Source organism: Meriones unguiculatus, chromosome 8 (genome assembly GCF_030254825.1).
Source record: "Meriones unguiculatus strain TT.TT164.6M chromosome 8, Bangor_MerUng_6.1, whole genome shotgun sequence".
Classification (NCBI taxonomy): Eukaryota; Metazoa; Chordata; class Mammalia; order Rodentia; family Muridae; genus Meriones; species Meriones unguiculatus.
Window position 1 is genome coordinate 82,211,808 of NC_083356.1, and position 26,485 is coordinate 82,238,292.

The window sequence follows — 26,485 nt, forward strand, 5'->3', positions numbered from 1 at the left end:
TACTACTCAACAATAAAAAACAAGGAAATCATGAAATTTGCAGGAAAATGTTGGGAACTAGAAAAGATCATCCTGAGTGAGCTATCACAGAAGCAGAAAAACACACACGGTATGTAGTTACTCATATAGACATATAATATAGGATAAACCTACTAAAATCTGCACACCTAAAGAAACTAATCAAGAGGGAGAACTCTGGCTAAAATCCCAATCCCCATCCAGAAAGGCAAAGAGGATGGCCATCAGAAGGAGAAAACAGGAAACAAGTTAGGAGCCTGCCACAGAGGACCTCTGAAAGGCTCTGTCCTGCAGACTATCAAAGCAGATGCTGAGACTTATGGCTAAGCTTTGAGGAGATTGAAGGGAATCTTATGAAAGAAGTGGGAGTTAGTAAGACCTGGAGTGAACAGGAGCTTCACAAGGAGAGCAAAAAATTCAAAAAATCTGGGCACATGGGTCTTCCCTGAGACTGATAGTCCACCCAAGTAGCATGCATGGAGATAACCTAGAACTCCTGCACAGATGTAGCCCATGGCAGTTCAGTGTCCAAGTGGGTTCCCTAGTAATGGGAACAGGGCCTGTCTCTGACATGAACTGATTGGCCTGCTCATTGATCACCTCTCCCTGAGGGGGGAGCAGCCTTACCAGGCCACAAAAGTATATTTCAAAGCAACACATCAAGAAGATGAGAAGATAGCACAGACACCAGGAGAATGTTTCCCAAACATATATCTGGTGGGAGACTCATATCCAAATAGATAAAGAAATGATGACATATGAATGTTCCTATTTAAAAGACATGATTAGGTAATTTTGTCTGGACGGTGAGTGAGTGGTCATGATCATCTGAATATATTCCCCTCCACATCTGTCCACAGGTAAACACAAATGCAAAAGACAACAGGAACCTTTCTCCTACCACCCTCCAGGTGATTACAGTCACTAAGACAGATGGTAAAACTGTATACACTAAAACCCTCACATTCAGATGGTGAAATGTGCAAAGAATGCAGCCATTTTTTTGTGATGCTTTTGATTATTTTTCAAATTTCTAAATATTTCCATATTTAGTTACCATAGGAACTAGCAATTCTAAACCTACTTTTACACTGAAGACAATTATAAATTCATGTCAACTCAAAGCATTTATATGAATATTCATATCAGTGTTATTCATAAGAACTTCCCAAATGGGAATAATCAACTTGCCCATCAAGTGGTGAATAACTATGCAATGATGTATTATACAACCAGATAATAGACATTACTCATCAATAAACAAAGCAAGCACTGTTGTATGCCCAGTGGAACAAGCCTGTCATCAAAGCACAAATAATGTTTAATTCTATTTCCAGAAAATGTCCGGAGCAATAGAGGCACAAAATATACTAATAGTTGTCAGAGGATGAAGTGGATATATTAATAGGAATGACTCTTAAGAGCCTGAATTAATATTTTGAGAATATTAAAATACTCTCAGCTTAGAATGTAGTTATGGTTACATGTAAATGCATACTTTGAAATGGTGAGTTTCATGGTTTATAAATTATGTCCCAAATTACTTGTTACTAAAAATGTTTAAAAATGTTAATATTATTAAAGCTTGCAGATTTTCTGTGAGGATTTAACAAGTTCTGAGAACTTTTATAAAGGTGAAAGAAAACACAGACTGCCAACTAATACTATTTCTTCTAAGTGCCCTTGTGTCCAGTGCAGGGAACTCATCTACTGTGTAGATACTTCCTCAGAACTAAATTCCTTTCTGGAGGAAGGAAGACTCATCAATCTCAGAAGGGCAATGAAATTAAGCAGTAAGAAATAACTGGGAGAGGTAGTAATCTATGTCGGAGCTGCCTACATGCTGAGCAAGGAACACCAAGGACAGAGGTTTCCTGAGTCATCATCACGGTGATGTGGGCTTTTTGATGAGGCAGCTGCCTTTCAGTCATCAATGTTCTTCAAGGTAGACATGAGTACTATCGTACTATCGTTTCCTTGATCTGTCACTAGCAACGTCTCTGTATGTTTTCACATCTTTCTGGAAGAAACTCACATAACCTACCCTTTAAAACAAAGCAATATTTAACTTGAATAAAGTCAAATAATAAAGAAAAATAATAAGCATGACAATAACATTTATAAAACAGAACAAAAATGATTATCCAAAAAAAAAAAAAAATCCAAAGTCATTTGTTGAAAGACTGAAAACTATAAACAAACCAATGGCCAAGCTGACTTGTATACAAATGTATTTTTACATGAACACATAAGCACAAACACACATACCTAAATGGTCGCGTTCATGGAAGGCATGATAACAAAAACAAGAATGGAAAACAGAATGAATATAAATCTAAAAATTTAAAAACCAAGTCAGCAGGATGGGTTATTCTCTAAGTAAAGGCGTTATGTATTTGATTTAAAACTTTAAAATAAAAAAAAAAAATTTGCAAAAATCAAAGCTCAATTTAGTTCTAATACTCGACCCTCCAATCCAAAGTGAAATAAAGAAGAAAGGAATGAAAGAAGGGGTGGAGAGAAAGAAAAGCAGAATAAAAAAAAGAAAGGCAGGAAGGAAGAAAGAGAAGAAGGGAAGGAAGGAGGAAGAAAAGGAGGAAGGGTGAATGAATTACGGTTTAGTAAGCTAGCTTACTATATAGAGAAACTTGTAGACAAGCTGACAACCTGTGTTCAGTCCCCTGGACCCACATGGTGAAAGAGGAAAAGTGATTTCTCTATCATGTCTACTTGAATAAATAAGCAAGCAAGCAAATAAATAAATAATATTGAAAATAATTAAGATACAAAAGAAAGAATGAGCTACCCTAAACAGTGTGTAGAACTGTAGCAGTCCACACATGCTACACTGATCTATAATGAGATAACAGGAGAAACTTAAAGGACTAATAAAGCTTTATATCAATTAAAATAACAGGAGGAAGACATTAATTTCTTTAGTAGCTGTTTTTTCACCTGCTTTTACTGGTTTTTGTAGCGTGTGTGTGTGTTACCATCTCAGAGCTTTGCACATGCCAGCCAAGTCTTCCCAGTCATATTTTTAAAACAATTTTGAAGTAAAAAATTTACATAAAACAGATTGTTTCTCATATAACAGAATTATTCTTAAATATACGAATGCTAACATCAACATCCTCCATAAAGCTTCTTCTTTTTTTTTTTATTTTTAATTTCAACATGTTTGTTTGAGCAAACAAAGATTACCGGATTAGGCAGCCCCAAACTGGAAATAGTTTTTGGCCCTGCTGAAAGAACACAGGGGCAAGTCTTTACAGAGGGAAACGGAAGCAAGCCAAAATAAATTTACTGTCCCCATTATGTACAGGAATTAACTGAGAATGGGCCAATATAAGCAACATGACAGAACTGCCAAGCTAGTGGGAGGCCTAGAAGAACTCCTTGTTTCATGCAGGCTGGTCTCAGTAGTGGAGAAATGGCTTGAGATGGTAACTCCCGTAAGCTGTCCAGCATGGTGTGGGCTGTATATCCTCATTGCTTGGAAATATTTGATAATGATGAAATAACTTGCCCAGTTGAAGAGGCATATACATTTGAACATGGTAGCTCAACTGTGCATACTTACATGTACATGTGTCATAAATTTGACAAAGGCCACCACTGCAGGCAACCTCAAAGCCCCTGGATACGAAAAAGCTGACAGTAGGGTGTTGTACATCAGGTAGAAGAAATAAGCAGAACAGTAAAAATAGCACAAAAAATAAATCCTCTTAGAGAGTAAAAGCTCATTTCATATGATTTATTTTATATAATTTATAAAATTAAAGAAACACAAATACTATTACATCTTTTCTGAGAGCACAAATGCCAGCTGTGTGGAGAAGGCATGAGGCATACACAAAAGGCTTTAAATTTAGTGAATACTTTATTGCCTTAGAAATAGTTTAATAAAAAAGTTCAAAGATTCTTTAAGTTCTTGTATTTATTACAGCTTCTTTGAGCAGAGAAAGCCCCATTGATAAATATTTACAGGATCTTGCTTGACTAAAAGTTTTTCAGAGCTCTAAAACCAAAGTATACATTTTCATATTCTTTCATATTTGAACACTGAGTCTGTACCTCTGAGGTTTCTGCTGACTTTTTCAATCATTATTTTCTCTTTGGAAAAATAAAAGTGCAACTAATAATCTGATATGTTACTTCATAAAATAGTGAGACACCAAGAAGAATGAATGTTAAGATAATATTTAATACCCATAGGTATTATAGTATATATATATATTAGTAAATATGTGTATAATACTTATATACTATATATACTATAGTAAATACGTTGAAAGAGTTACCCTTGAGGAAGACTGTGATAAAGAGTTTACAGGATGTAAATTTGTAGAGATTGTAAGGGTGGTACACTAACAGCCATTGGTGATGAATGACCAGAGACAAGGAAGGAGGCACTGAGGGAGAAATGTGCAAGTACTTCCCATCTTATTGGTAACTGTGCTTCTTCACTTCCGTGTGCATGTGTGTGCTCCTGCATAGGTGCACACCCACAGATGTTTTCAAGGGCTGAAGAAATGTCCTAGAGCTGGATTTGCAGATTTTGAACAGCCTGATGTGGGTGCTTGGATGTGATCTTGGATCCTCATCACGAGTAGGAGGCAACCTTAAGCACTGAGCAGTAAGTGCCCATAGCCAAATAATATTTAAGTGGCCTGCTGATACCCATGGAATTAGAATTGTAAAGAAAGAAAGCTGATGTCCTTTAAGATGTAAATGTGGAAAAAAATAGATTTTAGTAGATTACATTTTTTTTTTCAGAATAGAAAGGAACACGCCAAGGGCTTACACACAGTCATATGTGAGAATCAAAGATTGAGAGAGGTACACGCTGTACCCAAAGATGACTATTTCAATTCAGTGTTTGTGAATCTACATCCATAATCTAGCCTAAAATACAATATAAATTGGTAACAGTAAAACTTTTTCATCTAAAATATGAAAAACTGGAGAAATAAGAACAAAGATACCATTGTTGAGAAAATTTAATTTGCTTCAGATTAAAAGAAAAAAGGAAAAAAAAAAGCTATAATGTTCTTCACAATAATAGGAGAAACATGCTGTAAACTGGCCAGGGACTGCCTGCCAAAGAGCAGATTACACAGTTACAATGATATATATACTCAACAGTAATTTCCTGTATTGTTCTTATAAAAATCAAAAACAGTGGTGATTGGAAATTAAGCCAGTGACAAAATAGAGCACTTTAGAAAGCTAGAAAATAAGGGAACAAATAGAGAAATGAAATTTGTAAGATTTCTTAAATCAAAACCCAAAACATAAAAGTAATAGTCATTTATAACCATTATATTTAACAAGTAAGACTAGTTGTTAAATTATAAAACAAAGATAAAAAAAACCCAGCTCAGCACTATAATGAAAGCCAGCTTGTGATGAAATTCAGAAGTCCCCCAACCCAGAGAGAGAGAGAGAGAGAGAGAGAGAGAGAGAGAGAGAGAGAGCATGACAGAAAAGAATTCAAGGATTAAGAAGAACAGGGATGTTCTGGTTCTAACTTACTTGAATCTTCTAATCATCAACCCTACTATTCTTTTTTTTTTTTTTGCCTCTTCCTTTCGTGTTTTTTGAAATGTCAGGAGAGTTAGTATCAGTATTAAATGCAATAGCAAAACCACATTTTTAATTTCTTTCTATTCTTTTTTAATTTTTTAAAATTAATTACAGTGTATTCACTTTGTATTCCAGCTATAGCCTCCTACCTTGTCCCCTCCCAATTGTAGCCTCCCTTTTCTCCTCCCTTGCCCCTCTCCAAGTCCACTGATAGGGGAGGTCCTCCTCCCTTTCCCTCTGACCCTAGCCTATCAGGTCTCATCAGGACTGGTTGCATTGTATTCCTCTGTGGCCTAAGAACGCTGCTCCTCCATCAGGGGGAGGTGATCAAAGAACCAGCCACTGAGTTCATGTCAGAGACAATCCCTGTTCCCCTCACTAGGGTACCCACTTGGAGACTGAGCTGTCATGAGCTTCATCTTTGCAGGGGGTCTAGGTTATCTCCATGCATAGTCCTTGGTTGGAGTATCAGTCTCAGAAAAGACCACTTTGCCCAGATTTTTGGGTTCTGTTGCTTTCCTTGTAGAGCTCCTGTCCCTTCCAGGTCTTTCTATCTCCTCCTTCTTTTATAAGATTCCCTGCACTCTGGCCAAAGTTTGGCTTATGAGTCTCAGCATCTGCTTTGATACCGTGCTGGGTAGTCTTTCAGAGGCCTTCTGTGGTAGGCTTTGTCCTAATCCTTCTTTTCTCCCTCTTCTGATGTCCATCCATTTGGCCTTTTGTACGTCTGAGTGAGGATTGATCCTCTTACCTAGGGTCCTTCTTCTTGCTTATGTTCTTTAGATGTACAGATTTCAGTATGATTATCCTATATTATATGTCTAATATCCACTTACAAGTGAGTATTTAACATGGTTGTCTTTCTTCCTCTGGGATACCTCACTCAGGGAGATCTTTTCTAGTCGAATGGCAGAAAAACAGTTAAAGAAATGTTCAATGTCCCTACCATCAGGGAAATGCAAATCAAAATGACCCTGAGATTTCATCTTACACCCATCAGAATGGCTAAGATAAAAAACTCAAATGACAACACATGCTGAAGAGGATCCACTGCTGGTGGAAATGTAAACTTGTACAAACACTCTAGAAATCAATCTGGCGCTTTCTCAGACAATTAGGAATAGCGCTTCCTCAAGATCCAGCTATACTACTCCTAGGCATATATCCAAAAGATGCTCAAGTATAAAACAAGGACATTTGCTCAACTATGTTAGTAGCAGCTTTATTTGTAATAGCCAGAATCTGGAAACAACTCAGATGTCCCTTAACTGAGGCATGGATACAGAAATTGTGGTACATTTACACAATGGAATACTACTCAGAAATTAAAAACAAGGAATTCATGAAATATGCAGGCATATTTTTTAAAAAAGAATCAAATAAAGAATGATGGAAATAAAGAGATTTCAGGAAAGCTATCTAGGAGTTTCAGGACAATTAATTTTCTATATCCTATGAGTTTTGTGTTTGTTTTTTTTTTCAGAGAGATGAAATAACAGAAATATGTAAGAAAACATTTTATACATGGACAATTAGATCAAACAATAGAACATCTGTATATTACATAAACATTTACAATGGTGTTAATTTCCCTGTTTCAAGGAGTAATTAATTATCAGCTGCCTAAATTATTCTTGTAAAAGAACCCTCATCTTAACCTAAATGTTTTAATATATTTGCTTTCCTCCTACATCATGAACAAAGCAGACAAGAAGCAAGCAAATTATGCGAGAGTTCTGTAGGCACTTCCTCCCAGGCTGAGCCGTGACCACCTCCATTAGGATTAACTGAACCTGGTCACACTCATTAAAAGGGCCTTGATTACATCCTGCTGAGGAAATTTTCTCCAAAGAGAGCACGCAGAGTAGTAAAGCTCCCCCTTGGCATCCTCGGAGGCGGGCTGTGGCTGTGGGGCTTCAACAAGAAAAGTGCCTCTATGATCAAGTATGAGCCACACGGATATTTGAAACGAGATGTTATAAAGAGGAAAACTTTCCCCAGCAGAGTAGTTCATACTTAAGAAACTAATGAGATCATCTGCCAACTAAAATGAATCCATTAGTTATAAAAGAAATCAAATTGTCAATATATAGCTCATATTAATGCTGTTATATATAAAGACTGAATGAAACCTATATGGAAAACACCTCATGTTATCACCCATGTGTCTAACTGAACCGTTTCCAAAGTAAATAGTAAAAAAAATTTAACTTTAGAAAAGTAGAAAGTTATTAGCTAGTAACTCACTGGTAACTTCATGTGATGCCAGTCCACCTCTGATATACTAATAATTTCATCTATATCAAAGAATAAGTTATGGTTTCAACTGAACTATGATCATAACATACTTAATGTCTAACCTGATCTGTTGTTTCTTTACTTTACACAACAAACTTCTCTTTTTAGTCTCTTGTGTGGATCATTTTATTTAGAATCTTGGAGAAAAAAAAAGAAGGAGGTAAGATGATCAACCCTCACTTAGAAAGACAAATGGGATGGACATTGGAAGAAGGAGAAAATAAGAAACAGGACAGGAACCTACCATAGAGGACCTCTGAAAGACTCTTACCTAGCAGTATATCAAAGCAGATGCTGAGACTCATAACCAAACCTTGGGCAGACTGCAGGGAATCATATGAAAGAAGGGGGAGTTAGTAAGACGAAGAGGACAGGAACTCCAAAAGGAACAAATATATCTGGGCACAGGGGTCTTTTCTGAGACTGATTCTCCGACAAAGGACCATGCATGTATATAACCTAGAACCTCTGCTCAGACATAGCCCATGGCAGATCATCATCCAAATGGGTACCATAGTAAGGGGAACAGGGACTGTCTGTGACATGAACTCAATGGCTGTCTCTTTGACCTCCCTTCCTTCTCCGAGGGAGGAGCAGCCTTGCTAGGCCACAGAGGAGGACACTGCACCCAGTCCTGATGAGACCTGATAAACTAGGGTCAGATGGAAGGGGAGGAGGTTCTCCCCTATCAGTCAACTTGGAAAGGGGCAGGGAGGAGATGAGAGAGGGAGACTGGGATTGGGAAGGAATGAGGGAGGAAGCTACATCTGGGATACAAAGTAAATAAACTGTAATTAGTATAAAAAAGGCATAAAAAGGTGACAGTTCTACCAAAAAAAAAATAAAAAAGAAAAAAGAAAAAAAGAAAAAATGTATAGAAGAAAAATACCTGAATATTATAGGTAAGGATTCAGTTTTTAACAGGAGAAAACAATCACACGCTACCACCCAAGACAATAAAATTAAAACGATAAAATTATTTAATATATTTGAAAATATAATAGTCTATGGCTGCATATTAATTTTCTTAAACTAAACAAGATGCTATTGAAAATAGGAAAATTCTGTAATTTGATTTCTGACTTCAGATTATCTCATTTCATTGAAATAATGAATAAGAAAAAAGAGAAAATATAGGACAAAGGCAAATCGATCCATGATCACACATCCTCAGTAATATAATATCCTACACAGGGAAATACATATGGGGAATGAGAATGAAAAGCTAAATAATAGAACTGTTTGGTTTAGAGATGTCTCAAAACATAAACTGAATTTCTAGAAAAGAGGCAATGAAAAATGTCACCTTAGTAGAAGAGATAAAATATATGAAGGCTCATGATGCACAGGTTCTTGGAAGTCCAATAAAGCTTATGGACTGAGGGACTTCCAAAAAGCATAAGAACTGGAAATTTACTGGAAATAAGTACATAAGCTAGAAAATAAATATATTGAAATACAGTCATCAAGGTTAATCAAGACACATCTGTGGATGCAACAACAGAGGCCCTGTTTGTATTGGTGTCATAATTGGAAACTTATTTGATAAGGTGTTTTCATTCCTTTCTTAATTTCATTTTGTCCTGTAAATACTATGAATAGTTCCCAAAGAATTTTATTGAGTAGATGTCTTAGAATAGATGACTCTCTTCTCGTTTTACATTTCTAGTGTTAAGATGAGTAATCATGTGTATCACATTCAATATAAAGGCACATTTTTTTTTTAAAAGGAGAATCACGAAAACAATGATGGAAGTGAAGGGCAACAAAGAAGAAATTTTATGTTTAAAGTCTAATTTCACCTGAGTTCTCAGTTACCATTCAAAGTTGAATGTAAATGATATTTTTAAATATGTATATCTATCTATCTATCTATCTATCTATCTATCTATCTATCTGTCTGTCTATCTATCTGTCTTTCTATGTATCTAGCATCGATTTATCTTTTATTTACCTACAATATTTCTGCCTGTTTGTCAATCAATCAACTCATCTAGCATCTATTTATCTATTGATCATTTGTCTATCTAAAATCTACCACTTATCTTTTCTCTTTCTATCTATTGTTATTGTTTGTGTTGGATACAAACTCATCGTGTTGGTTCCAGCTTCTGTGGCCTGAAGCCTACATTAATAAAACTAAAGAGATGCCCTCTCTTCTCTGGAAGTTAATTACAGTGAAGGCCTAATATCTTTTTTCTCAGCATATTTCAGAAAATCTTTACTTCTATCCACAGGTCTGTGAGAGGCAATGGGACTCAAGATGACTTAAAAGATGAGAAAAATTCATCATTATCTGACGTCCAACTGTGATGGTGTACAATTTCAAAAGTGTGATGTTTCACTTATGAAACATGCTATGAGAAGATTACTGCGATCAGGGTCAGGTTACCACAGTAGTAGAAATCAGGATACATTGTTAAGGACTACAATAGGAAGGAATGTCATGACACGTCCTTTCCAGGAGGTTGTGGAATAGGTTAAAGATGACTTGTATGATTTAGAGGTGATATCCAGAATAAACAGAGTGATCTCATTAATTTTTTCAAGGTGTTTTGGGATTTGTGTCTATGGTTTGCCACATCCACTCACCCACACTGGTGCAGCTTTCCCCATCTGCTCCCAGGGTCCAGCCTTCGTAACAGGAGCACTTGACCACGTGCTTGTGCTGCTCACACACCTGGCTGCACCTCAGGTGGGAGGCACAGTAGTCCACGATTTCACAAGTTCTATTATCTTTCTTGAGCTGATATCCCTCTGGGCAGGAGCAGACGATTCCTCTTCCAGGAACAACAGAGCAATGGTTGCTGCAGCCTCCATTGTTTAGAGAACATTCATCTGCCAAGGGACAGATGCTCTTGGTCAGATTGTTTTTCTCAGTCCATACTACTCACTGATTGAATCCTGTAAGTCTGGAATTAGAGTCAGGGATTTTGTGACCCAATATCAGACAATCCCCCACAGTCACTAGACTATAAATATTGCTGGAAATGATGCAGTAATACAATTTATTTCTAAATGATAAGAATTGGGAATACAACTTTTCATTTCTACTAAATTTATAAGAGAGCTTGGGCTAAACCACAGAAGAAAATTGTGTTCAGTACAGATTGGGTTAACCCACTGATATAAATTGTGTTCAGTACTTTCATTAAAACTGGAAAAATTACCCTCAACCTTTTAGAAGCTGTACAAAATTAGTTGTAGATGCCTTTCAAAGAGAGAAAGACATTGATTACCTGAGTATTTAATGCTTATAAATAAATACATATATATTCATATGTAATTACAGTGAAAATGAGTTTTATTTTTACCTTGTGTCCTATATATTAGTTGTTATGATTAATTCAATGAGAGCATAGAAATATAACAAATAATACACAGAGAAATTTATACTGGTATTTTGGTATAAATTTATACTGATATTTTCGTACCAGCAACCATTATTCACCCTAAGAATAACACACATAGTTCATAACAAAAGAAAGTGCTTCCTTCATACCACTTGTATTTTTACTTTAGATACATGCCTTTGTTATTCTTTTTTTGTTGTTTGTTTGTTTAATCACAAAGGTTTAGGTTCTAGAAAGACATAGGATATATCTAATTATGCTTATCAGCCTGATGTTGATTCGACATTAAAGATATCTAATGAATAAAATTAAAGTTTAAAAAAAAAAAGATGGAAGTTCCAAAGTTTGGACCAGCATTATCAATGTGGGAAAATTTCAGAATGTCATGCATGCTCATGACTAAGATAGTAGATTTCTGTTTTTACAGTTCCACAGACTCTGTTTTTTTCTATACTCCCCTAAGGATCTCCACAGTTCCCACCTCTTTTCTTTCTACGTTTTCCTACTATTCCTGAAAGGAACAAAGATGCATAGCGGCAAGGCCAGGAGCTTCTCTCTATTTTTTTGCAGCAAAAAACGTTGTTTTGAGCTGGGTATGCATGCCTCTAGTCACTGCTCGAGGGCAGCTGAAGAAGGTAGATCTTTGTGAATATGAGGCTAACCTGGTCTATACAGTGAGTTTGAGGCTAGCCAGGTCAGCACATTAAGCCTGTGTCTTAAAGCCAAACAAAATAAAGACAACATCATCAACAACAAAAATCAAGCAAAATTAAAGATTAAATCTTAAAACTGGTCTAATTGTGCTCATTAGGAAAGAGCTAAAAGGACTGCTGTGTAATAATTATCAGATTGTAGTAATGTTTTTATGTGTAACTTAAATATTTTCTAGTACCTCTAGAGGTGTATTTCTTGCAAAAATGGGGTGAAATGCAAGGCATTCATAAAAGATTCCTACATTTTAAGGTTTTCTGTACTATTTACCTCTTTTCCATACCAAATGTCATCATCAAACAGTTGCAATAATAAGAAAGGGTGCATAATTCAATTAACTATTTTTTTTCCTTAAGAATTTCATTCATGCTGGTGCTAGTTTGGAAGGAAAACTCCTAATCATTGGATGACAGTAACCATTTTGAAGTCGTTGCCATATTTTAGTTCAATTGACATTTTTTTTCAGGAGAATTACAGTAAAGAAATGTCATTATGCCCAGCAGGTGAAAAATAACTTTTTTTTTTTGAAGTTTTCTTTTTTTTATTTATTTTTTTTATCAGTTACATTTTATTAACTCTGTATCCCAGCCGTGTCCCCATCCCTCATTCCCTCCCAGCCCCTCCCTCCCTCCCTCATCTCTACCGTGCCCCTTTCCAAGTCCACTGATAGGGGGGACCTCCTCCCCATTCATCTGATCTTGTTTTATCAGGTATCTTCAGGACTGGCTACAAAGCCCTCCTCTGTGGCCTAACAGGACTGCTCCTCCCTTCGGGGGTGGGGAGACCAAAGAGCCAGTCATTGAGTTCCTGTTAGAAATAGTCCCTGTTCCCCTCACTTTGGGAAACCAATTGGTTACTGAGCTACCACAGGCTACATCTGAGTGGAGGTTCTAGGTTATATCCATACATGGTCCTTGGTTGAATGTCAGTCTCAGAAAAGACCCTGTGCCCAGATATATTTGGTCCTTGTGGAGCTCCTATCCTTTCCCCATCAGACTATCTCCCCTTCTTTCTTATGATTCCCTGTACTCTGCCAAAGGTTTGGTCATGAGTCTTTGCTTTGAAAACACTGCTAGTTAGAGTCTTTCAGATGCGCTCAGTAGACTCCTGTCATACGTTCAATGCACATCCCATCTGTCTTTCTAAATGAGGATTGATCATCTTACCCCATGTCCACTCAATTGATTATCTTTTTTAGGTGTATAGATTTCATTATGTTTATCATATCTTATAGGTCTATATAAGTGAGTATATCCCATGTTTGTCTTTCTCCTTCTGGGATATTTCACTCAGAATGATCTTTTCTAGATCCCACCATTTGCCTGCAAATTTCATGATTTCCTCCTTTTTGGTTGCTAAGTAGTATTCCATTGTATAAAAATACCACAATTTCTGTACCCATTCCACCGTTGATGGACATCTGGGTTGTTTCCAGGTTCTGGCTATTACAAATAGAGCTGCTATAAACATGGTTGAGCAAGTATCCCTTTTGTGTACTTGAACAAACTTTGGGTATATACCTAGCAGTGGTATAGCTGAGTCTGGAGGAAGCACTATTCCTATTTGTCTTAGAAAGCGCCAGATAGCTTTCCAGAGTGGTTGTACCAGTTTACATTCCCACCAGCAGTGGAGGAGGGTTTCCCTTTCTCCACAACCTCTCCAGCATGTGTTATCGCTTGAGTGAAAAATAACTTTTTACAATATTTTTACTTTATTTCATATAAAACTTCCGTCTTAGCACTAAGAATTTCTGATGACATCTGTAACTTATGTTAGGAGAAACAAACTCTGTCAATCAACCATGTCAGTTATCTGTTCCTGGTCATTATCTTACAAGCTCCAGGGGCTTCCATGTTGTTTTCACCATTGTTTAGACTTCCCTCATGCCTCCTTCAGCACTGTGTAGCAAACACGTCTCAGTTCTCTACTTGATACATCTTTGAGCTCCTCAAGTTGTAACACATCTATGTATTTTCTTTCATATGTATCATTTGGCATTGTGAGATGGAAATTCCAATGCTTTCTAAAGTCTGTTAAATTGATTATTTTAACTAGATAATCATAGGAAGGGAAATTATTAGATAAGGACTTCAAAACAGTGACAGCATCATAGCAACTCAGGTAATATTTTGTCTCACTATCCAGGTTCTCCCATTCCTGTGTCAAACAAAAACACAGTTTCTTTTGCAAGGCCTGAAGACTCATCAAAATCTGCACAATGGTAAGTCTCATAGTCAGCAGTGAGAAGACTTCCCTGTTCTCAGTGACTCAGCTATGAAACAGTAGTCAGGAGCTAGAAATGTAATATTTGCAGAGCTCCGTAACTGGTAAACGCATAGTCTAGTTTTGTTGTTGTGGTTGCTGTTGTTTTCAGAAGGTATCAATCACATCTACTATATTTAATAAGGCCTTTCAGTGCCTAAAAACTGTATAAAAACTTCAATGCAAATGTCTCATTTGAAGGTAACAAATAGAATGACTGAGTGTTATGGTAATAAGCAGATGATAATAGACTAAATGGTGCTAATGTCTGGAAAGAAGTGAATGGGACAGAACAAGCAATACCACAAAGATCGCCTTCATCTGACCCATCTGGACAGTCCCTCCTCCCATTGCAGAGTTTCTCTGGCTGCAGGCACATGGAGGTGTCATTAGCACAAGGGTACTTGGGTGGTCCACACAAGAAACTGTCACAGTCTTCTTCATCAGATTGATCCTCACAGTCAACATCTCCGTCACATACCCAGGCTTTGTTGATGCATCTCCCTTAAAAAAAAAAGGAAAAAAAAATCACAGCAATAAAGAGCCATTATTATTTCTGTCTGAGTCAGAATTGTTTCCTATTAGTAAGAAATCTATTTGCTGATAGTTTGACAGATTGTTTTCATGATCTCATTGGAATATTCTTGTTTTGCTTGTAACTGTTCTTAGAGTCTGAGTATTAGTGTTTTCTTTAATTTCAAATTATCTCCCATGTTGTTAACTAAAAAGGGATTCTGTGAATTGGTGAAAGCATATAAAAGTTTCAGAAGTAAATTTTAATGGTACACTTTTGTGTCAGTAACTTTCACATTCCAAAATTTAGGCAAACAATATTAGTAATAACCCAAACAGAAATTTAAGCAAATGCTATATTTTAGGGGAAGTATTTTTTACCTACATATCTTGAAATGATGATGAAAGTTGCTTCATAAAACAATGTCATTCCTGGTTAGCCAATGTAATCCTAAGCACTAAAAACACTCTTTGAAGAATTGCCAGTCCTGATTTCAGGTTACTACAAAACCAGAATTGTAAAAGCAGCATAACCTTGGCATAAAAGGGGGGGGGTGATTGATGCAGATTTGAGGACCCAGATATTAGTTGATATACCTACCTACACTTGATTTTTGACAAAGATGCCAAATCAAACAAACAAAGCACATAGGATTAAAACATTTAAAATAACAGTTCTTAGGAAAATTTGATACCTACATGCAGAAGAATGAAACTTGACCACTCTCTCTCTCACCCTGTACACAAGCTGATTTGAAATGCATGAAAACCTCAATGTTAGACCTTAAACTAAAACAGAAAAAAAAATAGTAGCAAATGCATTTTAGGTTATAGGCTCAGGCTATAATAGGACTCTGGTCACCCAGGAAACAGGACCAATAATGGACCAGTGGGACTTTATGAATACAATACCGAAATGCTTCTGTGTTACAAAGGAAACTGCTAATCAATTGAAGAGGCAGCCTACAGAATAGGAAAGCAAAACCCAAAACATATGCTATATATCTAACAGTAGATTTGTGTCTAGAACACACAAGCAGCTTAGAACACTAAACTAAGAACACAACCAAATTAAAAAGTAGGCCATGGAAGTGGGTGAAGACCTCTCACAATTAAAAACAAAATGTCTACAAAACTTTTACAACAGTGTTGATCACCCTTAGCTTTTAAGGAAAAGCAAGTTAAACCTTCTTTGAGATTTCGGCATATCACAGCCAGAATGGCTAAGATGAAGAAAATTAATTGTGACAAATGCTGCTGAGGGTAGGGGGAATCTTTCACATTTTTGGTGGGAGTGTAAACCTCTACAGCCTTTTGGAAATTGGTGTAGGGATTCCTGGAAACAAACAAACAAACAAAACTGCTGGGTGGTGGTGCATGCAGCCTGATCTCTGTGAGTTCAAGGCCAGCTTGGTTTATAAAGTAAGTGTAGTACAGCCAAGGCTACACAGAGAAATCCTGTCTCCAAAAACCAAAACTGCAAAGCAACAACAACAAAAACAAACTCATTGCACAGGATGAAATGCATTTGTGGTGCTGTACATCTGCTCAACAAACTATGGTTGGTAGGTGATAGGTTCTAGGGGTAAATTAATTGTTATTATTTTGCTAAGTGAAAGCAACACCAAAGTGGCCTCTAAATTTCTAACTCCATAACTAAAGTTAAGTGTAGATCACAGTCCTAGTCTTCTGTGTAGTGGATGCAGGTTAATTCAGAAAGTCACAACTGGACAGTGGGCATAGAACAAATGATTATGGAGTGCTCTGCCAAAGTGAAACAACTATATCATTCCTACCTCAAGAGTTAGGGATCGTCCGGAGAGAGTAGAAAGAAATATTACAAGGGAACGAGGTCAGGGCAAAGCAAAGTGAAACAGTGTCCTTTAGATACAAAGGACCACTGCATTTATGAACTCACAGTAGCTATTGTAGCTTGGGAAAAGCTGGAACAAAATCAGTCCAGACAACATGCTAGCAAGGATGAAGGAAGGTCTCAACAGATCTCCCAATGAGCTACTGACACTTGCTATTTTATGGGGGAGGGAGAATCCATTTCCTTTAAAGGAATAACCCCTGTAAGGTTAAACTTAATCTAGTGGACAAACCCCACCCATGAGCTTATAGGAAGCACAACCAGAATTTATTGGATCACCAAAACAAAAGAGAGTATAAGAAGTTGGGACAGGTTGGGGAATTGAGGTTTGATCTGGTAACAGCTTGGGGGAAGAGGGGTAAATATGATCAAGATATACTGCATGAAAATCTCAAAGAACTGATACAAATATCAAATTAAAGAAGAATGATTTTTCAAGGTTCCTGAATAAACTGAATTGAAAAAAATAAAATAAAAAAATAAAAAAGAATGAAAATATTTTTAAATGTTTTGATAATTTTATATATACCAATAGAACATGTATGAATGTTTTCTTTTTACTAAATTAAGAAAAAAAATATTTTCTTTTGTTTTTTGTTTTTCTGTCAGTATTTTAAAAGTCAACATGTAAAAAACACATTGGGCTTTGGATGTCATTGTCTATGTAATCCTATTTTGTTGCAGCTGTTGGTGGTGATAGTTTTTACTGAAAATTTTTTATCTTTTGCATAGTCTTTTAATTTTTCTAGTTAATTATCTTTTCTGGATTATTCATTATTTGTGAGAAATATGAAGTTTTAAATGTACCTAGAGATCAATAGTAGTCTAACAAAAATATTATCACTTCATGCAATAGAAGTCAAAATAAAATTTTACAATGAAAATATTAGGTCAAATATTTAGAAAATACACTGTATTTAAAAGTCATAAAATGGGGGGTGGAGCCAAGATGGTGACGAGCATGAACAGTTTCTGAGCTGTGGAAATGCTGAACGCCTGAGTGGGTGAGTGGAAGGACTTCTAAAGCCAGGGAAAAGACAGAGAGGCTTTCTAAATGACAGGAAACATCACATGAGGTGGGAACTTTGGTCTTGGGTCACCCATGGACTTGTTTGGGGAAGGAGAGAAATGATCCTTTGATCTCCTGGCATTTCCCCTTCTCGGACATCCCTCCTCCTCAGCACAGTGGACTCATTGAGATTCTCAGCTCAGAGCTCAAGGCTGTGGTCTGCAGCAGCTAAGACGGAGCTCCTAGCCCCTTAGCAGCAACTGCCAGGTACAGGTCTTGGAGTCCCAGACCCGCGGCACCATCCTCCCAGGGTCCCAGGTCTGCTGGCCACCATGCTGGCTCTGTAGGGTCTCTCAGCCACAGACTGAACGGCACACCCAAACCCTCAGTGACAGATAATACACTATATTCCCACCAACCACAGCAGACCCGACATACAAGGTAGGCACACCAGGCCCTGGGCCTCCCAGGCTTGGAGAGCAAGTGGAGGGTCCTCAGAACTTCCCAGAAGGCATCTGGACAGGCATCCCAGTCTCCAGCTGCAGCTGGACTTCCTAACCTGGTGGCTGAAGCAGCAATAACCTGGCAGAGCACATTAGTCTTCCTTCAGACCAAGCAGGGCCAAACCAGAGAGCAGAGAGCCCAGATACCCCGATCCCTGCCAATGTGACGATGTGACATGCTTGAGAGTGAGTGCAACCTTGAGTGTCTACAGAACCCCAGATCCAGGGCCCTTCTAAAATAGAAGCCAAGCATTGGACTCCTTTCACCCACATACCCACTGTGGGAAACAGAGGGTCACTTGGGACATTGAAGCCCCTGTTCTGCGGGTCCAAATGAGGAGTTAAGGCAGTTAATGCCGGAAATTGCACAACAACCATCACCAGCGCCGGCTAAATATACAGTGCATGCACAAATAACCACCTAGAACCTGCAAGACATAGCTCCTCCCACACACTCAAGGGTTCAACATTCTCTATCACTCTGTCCTCTAGACATGCTTCCACACACGCTTCCATACACACAAAATGCGCTCGTGTGTGAGCCTGCATTTACCCTCCTACTCCCGCGTACTTTTCTCTCACAGGTACAGAAAGTGCACCAACACACACGCTGAGGCCACGGGACCTCTCTCAGCTTCCTGAAGAACTCTCCAGATGCCAGTGACAGTACCAGTCTGAACTGCAGAATCCAGAAACAAACAGGGAAGGTTTCTGATAAACCAATGGCCAGGGGTAGGCAAAAGAACACATTGAACATAAATGAGGACATCATGACTTCACCAGCAGCCCCCAAAATTGATAGATACTCCAATTCATCAGAAGCACAGAAAAAAAAGGACTTTAAAGCTATGCTTACCCAATTATTTGAGGCTCATAAACAGGAAATAAGCAATTCTCTAGAGCAATAGCCATGAAAATTCAGTTAGAGATGAAAAGAACAAATCTATCAAAGTTTTGGCCAGTCAATTGGAGGCAAAAAAAAAAAAAAGAGGAAATGGACAAAATTTTTAAAGAAACACAGACAAATATGACCAAACAAGTAGAAGCATAGGTAGAGATACAGTTAGTGACAAATAGAGAGGAAATGAACAAAAAAAATAGAGACCATCGTAGAGGGACAGGAATCCACATTCAAACAGATGAAGGAAATGGTGCAAGGCATGAAAACATAATTAGAATCAATGAAGAAAACACAAATTGAGAAAACTCTGGAGCTGGAGAACTTGGAGAAAAGATCAGGAACCACAAAGGTAAGCATCACCAACAAAATACAAGAGATGGAAGAGAGAATCTTGGGGGCTGAAGATACACTCTCAGAAATTGATACTTCTCTCAAAGAAAAAGTAAAATCAGAAAAGTCCCAAATACAAAATATCCAAGAAATCAAGGACGCTATGAGAAGACAAAATCTAAGAATAAGAGGAACTGATGAAAAAGAAGACTCCAGGCTCCAAAGTCCAGAAAATATTTTCAAGAAAATCATAGAAGAAAAATTTCCCAACTTAAAGAAAGAGATGTCCGTAAATATACAAGAGGCCTACAGAACACCAAATAGTCTAGACCAGAAAAGAAACACATCACATCACATCATAGATAAAACACTAAATCTACAGAACAAAGAAAATATATTAAAAGCAGCAAGGGAAAAAGGCCAAGTAACATATGAAGGTAGACCTATCCGAATCACACCAGACTTCTCATCAGAAACTATGAAAGCCAGAAGGGCCTGGGCAGCGGTCATGTAGACTCTAAGAGAACACAGATGCCAGCCCAGACTACTATACCCAGCAAATCTTTCAATCAACATAGATGATTGAAATAGAAATCAAAACATTCCATGATAAAACTAAATTTATGCAATATCTACACAGCAAACCAGCCCTACAGAAGATACTAGAAGGAAAACTCCAGTCCAATGAAAACAACTTCACCCAAGAAAACATAGCATACAGATAATAGCCCAACAAAAATTCAAAGAAAACAAGCAATGGAACACAGTAAGACCACTGACTCCAATATAAAAGAAACTAATGTTCATTGGTCACTATTATCTGTCAACATCAATGGACTCAACTCTCTAATAAAAACACACAGACTAACAGAATGGGTGCGGAAAGAGCATCCAACATTCTGCTGCATCCAAGAAGCACACCTCTGCAACAAAGACAAACACTACTTCACAGTAAAGGGCTGGAAAAAAACGTCTTTCAAGCAAATTGACCCAGAAAACAAGCTGGGTTAGCTATCCTAATATCTAATAAAATAGACTTTCAAACAAAATTAATCAAAAAAGATGCAGAGGGGCACTACATTCTCAACAAAGGAAAAATCCACCAAGAGGACATCATGATTCTGAACATCTATGCCCCAAATACAAGAGTGCCTACATTCATAAAGGAAACATTATTAAAACTCAAATCACACATTGATCCCAACACCTTAATAGTGGGAGACTTCAACACTCCACTTTCACCAAGGGACAGATCATCTAGACAGAATCCTAATAAAGAAATAAAGGCACTTACAGAGGTCCTAAATCAAATGGACCTAATAGATGTCTACAGAACTTTCCACTAACTCAAAAGAGTATATTTTCTTTTCAGCACCTCATGAAACCTTCTCCAAAATAGACCATATAGTTGGTCACAAAGCAAGCCTCAACAGATACAAGAGGACTGAAATAATTCCGAGTATTCTATCTGACCACCAAGGAATAAAATAAAGCTGCACCACAACAACAATGGAATTAGAAAAAGCCTACAAGCACATGGAACCTGAACAACTTGCTGCTCAATGACAGCTGGTTTAAGGAAGAAATAAAAAAGAAATTAACGACTTCCTAGAATTCAATGAAAATGAAGGTACAACATACCCTAATTTGTGGGACACAATGAAAGCAGTGCTCAGAGGAAAATTCATAGAACTAAGTGCCTTCAGAAGATATTTGTAATATCTCATACAAGCAATTTAATGGCACAATTGAAAGCCTTAAAAAAAAAAAAAAACAAAAGAAGCAAATACACCCAAGAGGAGTAGACAGCTGGAAATAATCAAACTCAGAGCTGAAATCAATCAATTAGAAAAAAATAAAACTATTCAAAGAATCAATGAAACCAAGAGCTGGTTCTTTGAGAAAATCAAGAAGACAGTCAAACCTTTAGCCAAACTAACTAAAAGGCAGAGAGAAACTATCTAAATTAGCAAAATCAGAAATGAAAAGGGTGACATAACTACAGACACCGAGGAAATCCAAACAATCATTAGGTCTTACTAGAAAAGCCTATATGCCACAACGTTCGAAAATGTAAAAGAAAATGGACAATTTTCTAGGTAGAATCCATCTACCAAAATTAAGTCAAGATCATGTAGAAAGATTGAATAGTCCTATATCCCCCAAGGAAATAGAAGCAGTCATCAACAGTCTCCCTTCCAAAAAAAGCCCTGGGCCAGATGGATTCAGTGCAGAATTCTACCAAATCTTCAAAGAAGTGCTAACTTCAATTCTCTTTAAACTATTCCACAAAATAGAAACAGAAGGAACATTATCAAACTCATTCTATGAAGCCACAGTCACATTGATACCTAAACTACACATAGACCCAACAAAAAAAGTGAACTTCAGACCTATCTCTCTTATGAACATTGATGCAAAAATACTCAATAAAATACTTGCAAACCTGAATCCAAGAACACGTCAAAAATATCATTCACCATGATCAAATAGGCCTGATCCCAGGCATGCAAGGGTGGTTCATTATACAGAAATCCATCAATGTAATCCACCATATAAACAAACTGAAGGAGAAAAACCACATGATCATCTCCTTAGATGCTGAAAAAGCATTTGACAAAGTTCATCACCCATTCATGTTTAAAGTGTTGGAGAGATCAGGGATACAAGGCACATATCTAAACATAGTAAAGGCAATATACAGCGAGCCTATAGCCAACATCAATCACAATGGAGAGAAACTTAAATCAATCCCACTGAAATCAGGGACAAGACAAGGCTGCCCACTCTCTCCATATCTATTCAACATAGTACTTGAAATCCTAGCTAGAGCAATAAGACAACTAAAGGAGATCAAGGGGATACAAATCGGAAAGGAAGAGGTCAAAGTGTCACTATTCGCAGATGATATGATAGTATACATGAGCTGCCCCAAAAATTCAACCAGAGAACACCTTCAGTTGATAAACACCTTCAGCAAAGTGGCAGGATACAAAATCAACTAAAAAAAATCAGAAGCCCTCCTGTATACCAAAGACAAAAGGGCCAAGAAAGAAATCAGGGAAACAAAACCCTTCACAATAGTCACTAATAACATAAAATACCTTGGGGTGACTCTAACCAAGCAAATGAAAGACCTGTTTGAAAAAACTTTACATCTCTGAAGAAAGAAATTGAAGAAGGTATCAGAAGATGGAAAGATCTCCCGTGCTCATGGATTGGTAGGATTAACTTTGTGAAAATGGCCATCCTGCCAAAAACAATCTACAGATTCAATGCAATTCCCATCAAAATACCAACCCAGTTCTTTACAGACCTTGAAAGAAAGATTCTCAGCTTCATATGTAGAAACAAAAAAACCAAAATCTCCAAAACTATCCTGTACAACAACAGATCATCTGGAAGTATCTCCATCCCCATTCTAAAGCTGTACTACAGAGCAATAGTAATAAAAACCGCATGTTACTGGCATAGAAACAAAAAGGAGGATCAATGGAATCCAATAGAAGACCCAGAAATAAACCCACACACCTATGAATACTTGATCTTTGACAAAGACGCTAAAACCATTCAAAGGAAAGAAGACAGCATCTTCAACAAATGGTGCTAGTCCAACTCGAAGTCTACATGCAGAAAAATGAAAATAGATCCAGAGGGAGGGTTTGGGAGGGAGCAAGGAAATGGGATACAGAGTTAATAAATTGTAACTAATAATAAAAAATAATAAATAAATAAAAGTCATAAACTTTATTTGTAGAACTTAATTGTAGTTTGTACCACTGTACATGAAGTGAAAAATCATATAACCGGTTTTGAAAGAGATTAAAATAGTTGAGATTATTGTTAACATTTATTATTTAAATATTTAAAATAACTATTAAGTGCTGCTTCACTAAAAGTTTTGGTGTAAATGAGGACACGTTACTAGCTTAATCACTGGAAAAAATGACTTCTGTAAATATCAGCTAAGGTGCCTACATAGAAGAAAGAATGAACCACAACTTTAGGAAAGAACATTTCAATTGCAATGACTAGAAAAGTATAATTTAAAATTAATAAAAATGAAAAAATAAAGCTGTGTTAATGAATCAAAAATTAGCTTGATTTTTAAAGGCACAAAACCAGTAGTACAGATAATAGAATTTATCAATCACATTTTTCCCCAGTAAAAAGAAATATTTTTGTTACACCAAATAAAATTTTGTGGCATTATGTGAAGACTATTAAAACTGTAGAAGAAACAAGTGAGGGGCAAAGGTGGAGAAAACCACTGACATCTGACAATAGATTAATATACTCAATGGGCAAGAAAATTCCAAAGATTAGCCCAGACAAAACCAAGTAATGCCATTGTATAAGATGGAAAAAATAAGGTGACTATACAGTTCTGCAAGAAAAACTACAAATGGCCAAGAAATGAATTCAAGTTTGTTCAGTCTTATTAACCACAATGAAAATGCAAGTTTAATCTAGGAGTCATCATCTCATCCCAACTAAATGGATGCTACAAAAAATAACACAAGTATAACAAATTCAGCCAGATGAGATGGGTTGGTTAGTAAAGATATTTGCTGCCAAGATTGATACGATTTTAATGCCTAGGATACAAGGTAAGAGGAAAGAACCAAGTCTTACAAGTTGTCATCTGACCTTCATGCAAGAGCTATGGTATATGCCTGTGTACACAACCACAAGTAATAAATTAAAATACATAAGTGAACTTGTTTTAAATTTAAAAAATAAAGGCTTTCATTGTGTCCCACAAGTTCGGGTATGTTGTGTCTTCATTTTCATTGATTTCTAGAAAGACTTTAATTTCTTTCTTTATTTCTTCCCTGACCCAGCTGTCATTTAGTAACAAGTTGTTCAGTTTCCATGTGTGTGTAGGCTTTTTGTTATTTCTGTTATTGTTGAGGTCCAGCTTTATTCCATGGTGATCAGACAAGATACATGGGATTATTTCAATCTTCTTGTATCTGTTGAGGCTTGCTTTGTGACACACTATATGGTCTATTTTGGAGAAGGTTCCATGAGGTGCTGAGAAGAAGGTAAATTCTTTTGTGTTTGGGTGTAAAGTTCTGTAAATGTCTGTTAGGTCCATTTGATTCATGGCCTCTGTCAGAGACATTGTTTCTTTGTTTAATTTCTGTTTAGTTGACCTGTCCTTTGTTGAGAGTGGGGTGTTGAAGTCTCCCACTATTAATGTGTGGGGATCTATATGTGCTTTAAATTTTATCAATGTTTCTTTCACTAAGTGCCTTCAAGAAGAAATTCGAGACAGCTCATTCAAGCACCCTAATGGCTCACTTAAAAACCCTAGAAAAACAAGAAGCAGACACACCAAGAAGGAGTAGATGGTTGGAAATAATCAAACTCAGGGCTGAAATCAATCAATTGGAAACAAATAAAACAATTCAAAGAATCAATGAAACCAAGAGCTGGTTCTTTGAGAAAATCAACAAGATCGACAAACCCTTAGCCAGGCTAACTAAAAGGCAGAGAGACACCACCCAAATCAACAAAATCAGAAATGAAAAGGGGGATATAACTACAGACACTGAGGAAATCCAAATAATCATTAGGACTTACTTCAAAAGTCTATATGCCACAAAATTTGAAAATCTAAATGAAATGGACAATTTTCTTGATTGATTTGACTTACCAAAGCTGAATCAGGACCAGGTAAATCAACTAAATAGTCCTATATCCCCCAAAGAAATAGAAGCGGTCATCAAAAGTCTCCCATCCAAAAAAAGCCCAGGACCAGATGGCTTCAGCGCAGAATTCTACCAGACCTTCAAAGAAGAGCTAACACCAATTCTCTTCAAACTATTCCACAAAATAGAAACAGAAGGAATACTACCAAATTCATTCTATGAAGCCACAGTCACCTTGGTACCTAAACCTCACAAAGACTCAACAAAGAAAGAGAATTTCAGGCCAATCTCCCTTATGAACATTGATGCAAAAATACTTAACAAAATACTCGCAAACCGAATACAAGAACACATCAAAGATATTGTCCACTATGACCAAGTAGGCTTCATCCCAGGTATGCAGGGGTGGTTCAATATACGGAAATCCATCAATGTGATCCACCATATTAAAAAATTGAAAGAAAAAAACCACATGATAATCTCCCTAGATGCTGAAAAAGCATTTGACAAAATCCAACATCCATTCATGTTCAAAGTATTGTAGAGATCAGGGATACAAGGCACATATCTAAACATAGTAAAGGCGATATACAGCAAGCCTATAGCCAACATCAAACTGAACAAAGATAAACTTAAATCAATCCCACTGAAATCAGGGACAAGACAAGGCTGCCCACTCTCTCCATATCACTTCAACATAGTGCTGGAAGTCCTTGCTAGAGCAATAAGACAGTTGAAGGAGATCAAGGGGATACAAATTGGAAAGGAAGAAGTCAAATTATCACTATTTGCAGATGATATGATAGTATACGTGAGTGACCCCAAAAACTCTACCAGGGAACTCCTACAGCTGATAAACACCTTCAGCAAAGTGGCCGGATACAAAATTAACTCAAAAAAAATCAGTAGCCCTCCTGTATACAAAAGACAAAAGGGCTGAGAAAGAAATTAGGGAAACAACACCCTTCACAATAGCCACAAATGACATAAGGTACCTCGGAGTAACCCTAACCAAGGAAGTCAAAGACTTATATGAAAAAAATTTCAAATCTCTGAAGAAAGAATTAGAAGAAGATATGAGAAGATGGAAAGATCTCCCATGCTCATGGCTTGGCAAGATTAACATAGTAAAAATGGCCATCTTACCAAAAGCAATCTACAGATTCAATGCAATGCCCCTCAAATTACCAACACAATTCTTTACAGACCTGGAAAGAAAAATTCTCAACTTCATATGGAATAACAAGAAACCCAGAATTGCTAAAACAATCCTCTTCAATAAAAGATCTTCCAGAGGTATCTCTATCCCTGATCTTAAGTCGTACTATAGAGCAACAGTTTTAAAAACTGCATGGTTCTGGCATAGAAACAGAATGGTGGATCAATGGAATCGAACAGAGGACCCAGAAATAACCCAAACATTTATGGACACCTGATCTTTGACAAAGACGCCAAAACCATACAATGG

At 37.0% G+C, this 26,485-nt stretch overlaps 1 protein-coding gene across 1 annotated transcript in view; it reads right to left on the reverse strand.

The window, feature by feature from the left end:
• Lrp1b (LDL receptor related protein 1B) overlaps positions 1 to 26,485 on the reverse strand; it is a 2,037,254-nt gene that overhangs the window by 675,437 nt on the left and 1,335,332 nt on the right. The window contains exons 22-23 of the mRNA XM_060390094.1: positions 14,535 to 14,735; positions 10,498 to 10,743 (exon numbers count right to left, since the gene is read on the reverse strand). Of these exons, the coding sequence (XP_060246077.1) occupies positions 10,498 to 10,743; positions 14,535 to 14,735 (447 nt within the window). The remainder of the gene's footprint in view (positions 1 to 10,497; positions 10,744 to 14,534; positions 14,736 to 26,485) is intronic.